The following is a 12,065-nucleotide window of genomic DNA, read 5'->3' as shown; positions in this document are numbered from 1 at the left end:
GTTTTCCATATCCACGTCTTTTGCACCATTATTTTTAAAACTGGTGTCCTTTTCTCCAACACTGATTAGATACTGATCACTGCTGCCCTTTATAACGGTAATGTTAATTCCACAGTTATAAGTTGTTGAATTCACAGTTGAAAGCTGTAAGCAATGAAATTTTGTTTTGTACACACTGTGTGTATAGAAAAATGACAATAAAGTTTGTCTAAGTAAAACATATTTGCAAGTCCTTTTTAATAATCAAAAAAAAGTTTGCTACTGTAGGTTTGGAGGAACAAATACCACTATTATACCAATAGAGCTGTCACCCAGGGGCACAGTGGCTGTGAGGGACTTCAGCAAAACCTCCAACACCAAAGGGGAGCCAGCTCACTTAAATTCACCTGTAAGGTGAGCTGCATTTGTTGATCTAAACAATCCAAGTGGGGAGGTGATTCACATGGCCATGATTCCACTAAAAAAAGTATTTTGGAGCAACATGTCATGTAATGTAAAACAACCCGATGCAACCCAGGTCCTAAAGCCCAGAACAGACAAGCTTGAATCTTCCATCACATAAACAATTACCCCAGGACATTTCTCTTGGTTATGCTGTTGTGCGCCAAGATAAGAAAAAAAGAAAAATGCAGAAAACAAAAGCTTGGTCAAACTCTCTGAGGATCTAACCGCTTTCTTTGAGCCAGTGCAAGTGACTGTCTCCTATTGTCCTCTTTGTCTAATTGTCATACAGTGGGAATTTGATGAATCTGACCTGATGTCTGCAAGTGACCTTTGTCCATCTGCACCATGAATAAATACTGTCAGTAATTGAGAAATACAGACAAAGAACGTGAAGGACAGAGGTAGATTAGATGCAAATGCATTTTTCTGATGTTCAAGGAACAAACACATATTGATTGTTTGCATGACAAATGACTACAGGGAATGGAAGAAAGAGGGATAACTGATTCACAAAATCATTTGCATGTAGCATCTCAGTGTCTGTATGCATGATGAATGCTGAAAAAGAAACTCTGGAACTTCATGGAATATATCGAGCATGGATGAATGGTGAGAGCTAAGACTGCCTGCGAGAATTCATGGTTGTGTACATCATCCAAGTTGATGATGGGCCCTAATGTAGAATAAGGAGAGCCAATCAACTTCTATCTATCTACTCTACCAGGGTGAGGCATCAAAGGGGTACTTCAAGGCCAACACGTTCTGCTGACAAATCATTGCGTGTCACGAAGAAGGAATGCTATATGATAGAGTTATGGAGTTTCAGACACAACACCAACACCTCCTGAGTCCTCTATCCTACGCCTCCCATTCATCAAATAATGGTTATTCTTTTATAATTTAAAAAAATATGGTTTTTAACAATTTATCTTGTTCCACTGGTGGACAGACAATTAAAAAAAAAACAAAAGCACCAATATTAAAAGCCTGCCTACCAACCCAATTTGGGAATCTAATTTTATTACTCTATTCCTAATTCGGCTATTTGTAGTATGCCTTATATAACGAGCGGTCATTTTAAGATAATATGATTTGCTACTTTAAATAAGTGTGGAGTGCTGCTAAGGCAGAGCTCTTTGCCTTCCAACTTCACAAAGTTGAGCTTTACCAATAATAAGACATCCATTTACCAATCAATTAATATTGCAATCAAAAGAAATCACTAAGACTTTGCAGCTGTCTAACAAAACATATGAAATGAATACATATCAGAAGCAAAGGCAAAAGTCCAGAGCTTTCTGATAAGTTTGTTTAGGGGGGAGACAGATGAGCTGGCAATACCTAACAGAGCAACTCAGGTGAAAGAAACCAATCCAGAGCTTGTAAATGTTACGTTTCCAACAACTAATGGGATGAGTAGTCCAAGACATTGAACTTCTTCAATACAATCTGGAAAGGCATAAAAATCACAATCTAAAATCCATAACTATACAAAAATGTATGCATCGATAAAAAATTTGCACCAGAATAAATCTTTGCTCTAATCATCCTGCATCGACCATTAAAGGCCCACCACCCTCGGCTGGCAATATGTCAGCATTTAAAATACGAGTAAAAAAGTGGAAACTTCTACATCAAACAGCTCTATTAAACTACCACTACCACCATTCCTACCACTTTGATCTTTAGCATCTTGGTGTATAATTTCAGTACTTTTTTCCCAGTAATTTCTTGGCAGTGTTCTGAATTGCCTGGACATCTGTTTTTTTATTTTATTATTCACATACATGATGAACTGTGAGCAATACAATGACTGGAGTGTCTTCTTTTATAATATTAAAATACCTAAGTCTATATGTTAAATTGAATTGGTAATTTTATATACGTTAAACAAAAAAATCAAACAATTTTAAAGTTTTGAATGAACATTTTGTCATGAACTTTTTGCTTGATTTTTTATATTATATGTGCAGATGAGTATTTAGTGTGTTATCTATCCACTGTTCCATAGAGGCTGGAAATTACGATGGAGTATTAGGCCCAGGTAAAAGATTACTTTTTTTTATTATTTTGAGAATAAAGTGGTAACACTAAGAGAAAAAAGTTTTAATAATAGGAGAATAGTCGTAAAATTACAAAAGTAAAGTAACATTACAAGAATAAAGTTGTAATATTACGAGAATGAAGTCATCATACAACAACCCGTTTCTGAAAGAAAGCTTCCAGCTCCGACCAGCATATGACGGCTAACCAGCTCCACCAAATAGCAACCTCAGTCCACTTTGACATGCTGCCTAATCTGATGCTGATGTGCTAAAAGATTTCCTTATTTGTCAAAACAGAGCCAAAGTATAACTTCACATAATGCTCGACATTCCTCATTTTAGTGAAGAAATTGCTTCTTGTAGGAGTGGTCATAAAATACAACTTGATTCTCTTAATATTATGACTTTATTCTCATAATTTTATGACTTTCTCATAATTTTACAACTTTATTCTCAAAATGTTATGACTTTATTCTCGCAATTTGTGACTTTATTCGCGTAATTTTACAACTTTATTCTCATAATGTTACGACTTTAATCTCGAAATAAAAGAAAACATACAGTATCCCTAGCCTGGCCCTAATACTCCGTAGTAGGAAATGACACTGTTACCCTGTCAGCAGATTTTCCCACCATTGCTGTGCAACCATCTCTGGGAGCCTTTGCTGATTCTTGAATTCAAGAAAAAAGAGGGATACTATTTAAATAACTTAACCTTGGTTTGGATTTCTCCCCAACCCTATCCTTGACCTGTCTGCTGTGTTTCTTGTTATTCCTGATGTTATTTGTTCACTGATGTTCTCTAACCTTGGAGGGTTTTAGAGGCGTGTGGATTACACACATCTGGACTCCATAACAAAGTGTCAAGAGAGGGCTGGTTCCTTATGATTTTACTAAGAAGTATCAGAGCCTATAAGTTGTTTCTAATTTATTTCTAATATATGTATCAATATCATATTGAGACAGCTAATATTTTACCCCCTTTAAAAAGAATAAGCAACATTTTTTTTCTATTACATAAAAGTCCCACAAAACCTTAAAGTTTGTGATAATAATACTAAAAAATGTGATGAAGTTCAAGGGTATGGCACTCTTGCAAGGGACACTACTAGCCCTAGTGCCTTAATGGCAAGCTGAGACAGAAAACACTTTAAAGCAAAAATAAATTCCAGAGCTCCTGCTTCGCCATCTGACCAAGCCAACCGCGACAATATGTCATCCCAGTGTCTTGTCTGTTGGAATTTTTTTCTTCTTCTTTCCAATGCAGATCATTCAGTGTGCAATAAATATGGAGGACAAAAAAAGGAAAAAAATGTAGATTTGATATTTAGAGGACTCAGTTTTAATTTAATTGAGGAGCATTTGTATGTTGTAATTATAATTGGGTAAAATTACAGCTTTACATTTCTGTAGCTTAGTGTTCTGTAGCTTAATGCTATATGTTTTGGAAACAAAGGTTTCACTTGAAAAAACACTATATATACACAATCACCTACTTACTAATATTAACAAGCCAGTGACTTTTGTTCCTTTAAATATTTGCCAAGGCATGCATTCACACTCCTCTGTATGTGTGCATCTGTCTGTGTGGATAAATGGTGATTGGCGTGCGGCTGAAAGTGGGTGGTGTGGAGTGATTAATCAGCGTAATGAGTGTAGATGAGCACTGTGCAGATGGAGCCCACACTCAGGACCGTGTCACCCAGCAGGAGGTCTCTTTGCTTCCCTTCCGAGACTCTCTATAGTTTTAACTATGGTTTTGACTGCATTTCTTTGGCATGTGCCACCTCCCTTCTTTCGTGAGCTCCTTTCTTTATGATTCACATTCATTACAACCCTATTCTTCTACGAAAATCTATGTGCACAATTAGCAGAATTTCTGTGTAAATATAAATTACCCCTGTTAGCTTTGCTTCTCTCTCCTGCCAAAAAGCATCATAATTCTGTGTTTTGCTTAAGACGCCAAACTTCACACCAAGCACCTTAATGTATTCCAAAAGATTACTAAATAATGCTTTGCCACTGAAATGCAGTAAAGATAATGTTATATGGGAATAGTTTTTCACAAGATGTAAAGGGACTAAAACATTTTCATTCATATGATTACTATAGATGTTGACAATTCCCTCTTTTAGTGGTTAGGGTTCTCTGTTCTTCTAAGCCAAACTCAACCCCAAAAAACAAAATGGTTTCCTCTGAATCTTTGGTTAATATTTATGTACAGAGTATATTTTATATGTAGAATTTGAAGATACACAGACCCACAATCTATGGGAACGAACACATGGATGAATAGCACTCTAATGGTTTAACAGACGGCCTTGTGAACATCTTACATTAATTAAGAGAAAGTATATAAAACATCAGAAAAAGATTAATGTGGCTCGAGAAGTCGGGTTCATTCTTCAGTATAATGTCGGGATGCATGAAAGGAACACATTGATTTGTAAACATTCGGGTAATAACAGGCCATTGCGCCGTTTAGGAATGAGTCTGCTTCTGTGTCTTAGAGATAACCCTATTGTAATGTGTATAAACCCCCAGAACAAAGACAAAAGACCTTCAGAAAATAATGACTTAAGCCGGGTTAGACAGTGTCATTATCCACAGTGAAGAAAGAGACCATTGCTCCATGTGCACATTTAAAAAGATATGCACACACAAACAATGAAGCCTGTTTTGGGAGACATGATCTGTGGTCTAATGGAGTAAAAAAGATTAAAATTGGTTATGGTTAACATTGTCACTTTTAGGGAAAACAGGGGGGAGCTTGCAAGCATAACAGAACCATCCTACTATAAATCTTAAAAATGCCCATAAATGCTTATTTTATAAGGGTGTTTTGCTGTTTAGGAAAATGTCATAAAGTTGATTTGGCATATTTACTTTATCTCCAGAAATGTAAATTGAAAAATATGACAAATAAAAGTCTAACAAGATTAAGGTGGCTTGTTTTACTCTCTAAAATTACAAAGTAGCTTTAATAATACAGTATGCACTGGAGTCCAAATGCAATACCAATGGTAGTTAAAGTACAATGGAGGATGTTTTAAGAGCCAATAGAGCAAATATGACGATGGAGTCAAAATCTTAAAAACAAAAACCATGACAACTTCTAGATGCCATCAGTACAAAAAGACATATTTTTCTCATGGCTGGTCCTTCTGCACTGATTGGCTAACACATTCTTGCCTCCTATGTCCCTCTGGATTTTCTGACATTAGCTTTTTTTTCCCCCCCCACATTCTTTTGCTGACTCAATCACTTGGTCTTATAAGTCCCATCGAGCCTCCTGCTTTGTCAGAAGCTTCACTGCCCTGATTCACATTTATTAAAGAGGGAAATGGGGGATGGAAAGACGGCATTATAAAGTCTTTCAAAGTGCATGACTGGCTTTTTGAAAGTGGAAACAGTCTTTATGTGAAGCATCCAGCAATAAAGAGTGCTTTCTTGTTTCTAGATCTAGGTTTTGGGGTTAGTCAGCATTATACAATACCTCGGATCTTACATTGCCCAACATGCTGGTGAGAATAAAGTACAGGAAGCCATTAGGGTATAAAGAATAGGTTAATCTTTAAAATTTCAGATGGCTGAACAAGTAAAACAGACCTGAATTAGGCTTATTCTAACTTTTTAAAAGGTCCGCTCATCTTTTGGACTGCCGCTTTAGTCCATATCTACTCTATTCTGTTTTGAACAACAAAAATTTGTATTATTTTGAAGATAAATTTCTTACAAAACTATTCTCATTAAAATTTTAACTCTAAATGGTGGATTGTTCAAATAAATGTTTGACATGTTCATTTTTGTAAAAGTTCTTTATCAATATGTAATATGTCCCTAATTACATTTGGATCCACTTGGTCACCAGTTATAACGCAGAAACTCCAGATAGAGTGGCGTTAAATGCTATCGGTATTCTGACCATGTCTGTGTAATGGCAGCTGCTTGATGGTGTGGACGTGATTAAGTGGGCTATTTGTCTGGTGCTGTGTGCAACAAGGGGCCAGGTGGGGATTGGCTGGTGACAAGACTCTCCTGCTGGCAGATATAGACAACAGAAAAAGACTGACGGCGGAAAAAGGTCAACATGTTAACTTCCTTTCACATAAACAAAGCAAAGCAGGAAAGAGATGTGCCATCTCTGTAGACTATGTACTTTTTGCCAGATTATCTATCATTCCCATTAAAGGTTAGCACAGCTCAAAAGAATAGTCCAAGGGTTTCCTTTTCTGAATTTCCCTCAACCTCATTGTATATTCCTTCAACCCTCACTGGCTTGCATGGGGTCCTTGTACATGCAGGCTTTTTGTTCTTTGCCACTCTTTACCTTATTTATAAGGATCAATCTAAATTTAAACTGCATTTTTATAGAAATGTGTCTTTAATGACTAAGTTTTAAATATGGAACTCACAAACTGACAGAGGAATGATTGGATGAAGAGCTGGATGCAGGGACATATGGCTAGATGTGCATGTATGACAGAGGCAATAGTAACCTTTCTTGTCTCTCAGTGGGGAACTTTAGAATGAGTGGATGCATGTGTGGAGGGATGAATTAATAGGTGGGTGGATGGGTGAAAGTCTGGAAATACAAATATTTTCCCTTAGACTATTTTCTTTATTGCATTCTGATCTGGAGTTGGTAAATAAGCAGTGGGCGGTGAAATAGACCTGCCGTACAGGTCTGTGCTGATAAGCAACGTGAGAACTTCCATAGAGAATCTATAGGAATTGAAATTACTTAATAGGACTTCAATTTGAAATCTGAAATATAAACACACCTCATAGCAGCTGTAAAATAAATAAATAAATAAAAATAAAGGAATATGTGTGTAGAACACACACAAATATGAAGGACAATGCATCACTGCCATGATTTTATTAAAAATCTAAATGTATGTTTCATAGTCTACGCCTCCTACTGATGGAATAAAACACAAACAAAAACAACATGACTTTTTTAGTCACAAGGACAGAGGAAGAAACACATGGGCTTTATGCTGCCCAGTGATGCAGCTTAACCTCAGATGACCCCGCCCCCTTTTCAATTAAAGGCTTCTAAGGCTGATACAAAATTATGAATAAAATAAGAACAAAAACAAGAATCCTTTAGGAAGCTCATCAATCACAGTTTAGAGACAAAAGGTAAAGAAGGGGGTGTAGCAGAGGAGTCTTTACCAAGTCTCATCCTTCATCATCCATTATGAGAGCATGAATGGGGGGGTCTCTGCTGTCCACAAGAGAATATGAAGACCGACGGAAGCCAAAAACGGGTTTAAAATAGGTGGCAAAGCTCCTCACCAGACATGGAAATTCTTCTCATATGAGCACTTTTCATTTGTCCTAAAACTCTATGTCTAACACAAATCATAAATATGAGTGTGAGAGAGAAAGAGGGAGACATTGTGTAAAAAAAAAAGCTAACGCACAACAGTGAACATCAGTCTTACCTGGATGAGTGATTCACTCAGTCTTTCCTCGTCTACCTCCAGCACAATGTCCCGGATCTCTTCATAAGGCAGGCGGAACGAGCCCAAGAAAATTGCTGTTTTGATGTAGAGAGAAGAGAGTCATTTCCTCACTTTTTTATTAGACTGCAGGGTTCACACTGACATTTTGGCACTCATCGCTCCTTAGATAAAATGATCACACACTGCACTTCCCATTTGGGAAAAAAAAATGGTGCTACTCTGACAAAAACTGCAAAGGAAAAAATCAAAATTCACCTGTATGGTGTCAGTTTTTGTTTATTTCAAACAGTCGATCCAAAAACAGAAACCTAACAAAATAAGTAGCAGCTGAAGAGGGCGCTCCCCTCAGAGCAACATGTTTTTATTTGGGTGGATACGAAAGAGGAACCATGATTTTGCCTCAGGGGGGAAGCCTGGTGGGTGTTTCACACTCCAGGTGGGGTGGCCACATTGGAAATTGGAGCTGATGCTGTATCCAGGTGGAAGTCACAGGTGGAGCTTTGGTAATGAGTTGGAAGAGAGACACTCAACAGCTGCCATACAACTGTAGCAGCAGGACCTGATGGCTCTATCTGATATGAAACAAGCAGAGAAGTTTTTTTTGTTTTGTTTTTGTTTTTATTTTTGTTCCTCTTAGCATTTTTATTTCAATGCAAACTACATTAGGTGATAAACTTTTCATATATAGAGAAACTTGCTTTATGTTATGTTGAGACTCTACATTGCCATTTATTAGTAGGGAGATAACATGACCATGTTTGTATCCCTTCACATTGCACTCATTTCATTATTTCCTGGCTTTTAAGCCGATTATTGCCAGTTCATGTGATACAATCAGATTTTCAACACCATTTATGTCAAGACTTTTACACAGTAAAACTTACAGTCAAAAATAATGTGTACCAGAAATTTCTACAGGGATCTTGGCTTTAGATTAGACTAAAACACACTGTTATAAAGTGGGGAGGGGGATGGACAGTACTTCAATCTGTTTGTCAATTCACTAATGATTCCCTTTCTCTCTCCACCAATCTATTTATCTGTCAACTTTTCTGTTTTTTTTTTGGCAGGTTTTGTTTGTGGCGCATGATATTGATAGTTACAGATGCAACTAACTAACAGAAAATCTTTATTTTTCACCTAAAAAAGATGAATCTGCTAAAACTTAAAATAAACTATAGAAATGCAAAAAGTGTAGGAACCCTGATTGTTAGATGAGTCGCTGTAGAGAATTGTGTGGTTATATCTGATTTTTGCATGTGTGCCACTGTAAGCATTTGCAAATGATTTCACTGAACTTGTGTATGTCTTTGACACGGTTGGTAGGTGTCAGTGCCAGGTCTGATTACTGTGCCTGCAGATGGGCTTGGAGTTTGGCGGAAGGAAAATAAGCGTTAAAATTACCACCTTCACAAAGGGAATGGGAGGGAATCCTTTTGTCATACACAACAACACAGCTCTCCTTAGTCGCCTTGATACACACTATTGCATCATAAATCATTTTCAATGCCTGCAACTGAACCCTGTAAGCTCTCTTCTCAATTCTGATGTGAAGGTTCAGTGACTGGGATGGGTGGTGTGGTAGTATGAGTGATTGTCATGTCAGTGTTGCTTTATGTATCATGGTAAAATGATTATGCATACTGCTATCATGTAAATTGTGTCCATCTGTCTTCAAAAACCTTTGCCCAGCAATGTCACCATGAGGGTAGAGGGTTGACCTGTGGCAGAGCCTCAAATAGGAAAAGCCGAGCCGACTGTATTATTTTAAGCTGTTAAATGCAAAAGTATCAATGTCTATGACTCAACTAGAAGTAGAAATCCTGTTTAAAAACATTTTTGTAGAAGTTAAGAGTATCAACTTAAGCTTTTTACTTGAGTAAAAGTGTGAAAGTATCATTTTTTAAACTAATTAAAGTCTAAAAGTAAAAGAAATGCAAGCAAAAATGTTAAGGAAGGATGCTTTACTGCACAAGCTTATAAAAATAATTTTTTTACAATTCTGGATAATAACTTCAGGATGATCCATCCTAATTAATGGCAGTAGTGTCAAATGTTGTCATCTTGGAAAACTATGTTGAAACGGGTCCATATACAAATAAATAATTTGTCTGAATAGAGCAAATTATTTCTCCAGTAAAGTATTGATAGTCGAAATTTCTACTTAAGTAAGGTAACAAAGTATTTGTACTTTGTTACATGACACCTCTGGGTAAATGTCTGATAGAGTGAAATATAAATTAAAACTACATAAAAAATATATTGGTATTTTGTAAGTTTTCAGTCCCTGCCACCCAACCCATACACAGTGAAGTTTGGAGCAAAAGGCTAATTTAAAGGTAGTGTCAGTAATTTTACGATTTTACTAATTTTGCACATATTACTGTAGCACATTTAGTTTCTTTCATTATTTCACAATTTTCCAGTGTTTGATTTTCTACAGCTGATGTTGGATTTAAAGTGTTTTTAAAAGTTGTTAAACAGCAGATCAACTACACTTTAAAGGAAAAGTTCAGTCAGCAACGAACGATCAATGGATCATTTTCTATACCTAAAACAAATATGTTTGGGGTGATTTAATACATTTATTGTTAATCATTAAAAAAATAAAAATAATAATTTTTCTCGCAACCAATGAGTCCAGGAGTGGCCATTTTTGTAGTAACATCTCACTCCTAACATCTTCCTGCAGTGACATCACAGTACGGTAAGCCTAGCGCCATTCTCCGCGCTTTAAAGCAAACTCAAAGGGAACTACTAGACACATCTGCAATCAATAAAATTATAATAATCATTTAAGATTTAGAGAGGACTTCAGCATTGAAATTTGCGAGAGCTATAGTTAAACTGAAAATGCCCACAAGCATGGCAGTTGGATGTTTACATCGGGTAAAAGTGGCAAAAAAAAAAAAAAAAAAAAAATTCCATCTTTCAAATTCATGATCCACCATGGATGGGTATGTTGGTGGATTGCCAACTTGAAGAGGGAGGATTTGCCTCTGAACTTCTGGCCAGAGTAAAAACCCGTAACATGTAGCCAACATTTCGTAGAAGAATGTTTTCAAGATGATTTGTATAATAGCGCGTTGTGACAAAAACCAGATACATCATTGGGACTTGCTCAACAGCCGATACCGCACCGTGACGTCACAAACCGGTAGGTGACAGTAGCATTCTTTGACAAATATTGATGTCTCCACTCAAGCACATTCAAATGAAATTACTCTTACTTACAAACACTAATTATTTATTGAACCGTATGTAATAATTTAATATTTAAAGTACTTTTTAGAAGTTTGAATTCTTAACATGACCAGACTTTTCCTTTACGATGTACATTGTGAGTTCTTTTCCTTTCATTTTTAATAACTCTATATCACAATCCAGTATTAACAGGAACTGTATAAAGCTCAAGCAGACTTTATCTGGGGCTTCATGAGAATTAAAAAACACCCACATGGAGCTCAAGCAGTCGAGTCTGTTAAAAATTAATTTTGCATAATCTGACACAGAGGGCTTGGAATAAAGCTGTAAGCACTTAGTTTGACTGCTATATTGTTGCCAAAAAAATCCTCAAGTTTCCACAAAAGGCTCAAACATCACTATCCTAACATAGAAACCATTAATCTAATAGTTTTTTTTCTTTTTTTTTTGTTCCTTTTTTATTTTATTCTACATGCAGCTTTTCCTGTTTGTGGGAATATTAACAGCTGCAATAGGGGAAAAAATTTCAAAATCTTCTGAGATAAAAGAACATCACTGTGAAGAATAACTTTGTGAACCAAACAGAAAGCTAATTATGTGTTTCAACCAAAATGCGTTTTTGAGCGTCAAAAAAGCAACTCAACTTGGACACCTTGCAAACCGGCAGGCAATCAGGGGATTCTCCAGTAAAAGCTCTATAAAGCCAGCCATACTGTCAGAGATTTGCTGCTGCTGTTTGTAGCAGTTAAAGGCACATAAAAAGATTTTTTTAAATATATTTTTAGGTAAAACTGCACTTTAAAAGCACTTTATATGTATTAATTTTAATTAAATTTATGCTGACAGCTCTGCAGAAGCAGAGATCACGGCTTGTATGTTGTGTCTGTTACCAAGACAG

General features: G+C 36.4%; 1 protein-coding gene across 6 annotated transcripts in view; it reads right to left on the bottom strand.

Moving 5' to 3' along the window:
• Positions 1-12,065, bottom strand: part of diaph2 (diaphanous-related formin 2) — a 542,053-nt gene that overhangs the window by 246,592 nt on the left and 283,396 nt on the right. For all 6 annotated transcript variants that reach the window (XM_038281299.1, XM_038281303.1, XM_038281304.1 and 3 more), the window contains one exon: positions 7,943-8,037. In XM_038281299.1, the coding sequence (XP_038137227.1) occupies positions 7,943-8,037 (95 nt within the window). The remainder of the gene's footprint in view (positions 1-7,942; positions 8,038-12,065) is intronic.

The sequence above is a fragment of the Cyprinodon tularosa genome, unplaced genomic scaffold (genome assembly GCF_016077235.1).
Source record: "Cyprinodon tularosa strain WSP-4 unplaced genomic scaffold, ASM1607723v1 ctg17, whole genome shotgun sequence".
NCBI classification, from domain to species: domain Eukaryota; kingdom Metazoa; phylum Chordata; class Actinopteri; order Cyprinodontiformes; family Cyprinodontidae; genus Cyprinodon; species Cyprinodon tularosa.
This window is presented reverse-complemented; position numbering and strand designations above follow the sequence as displayed.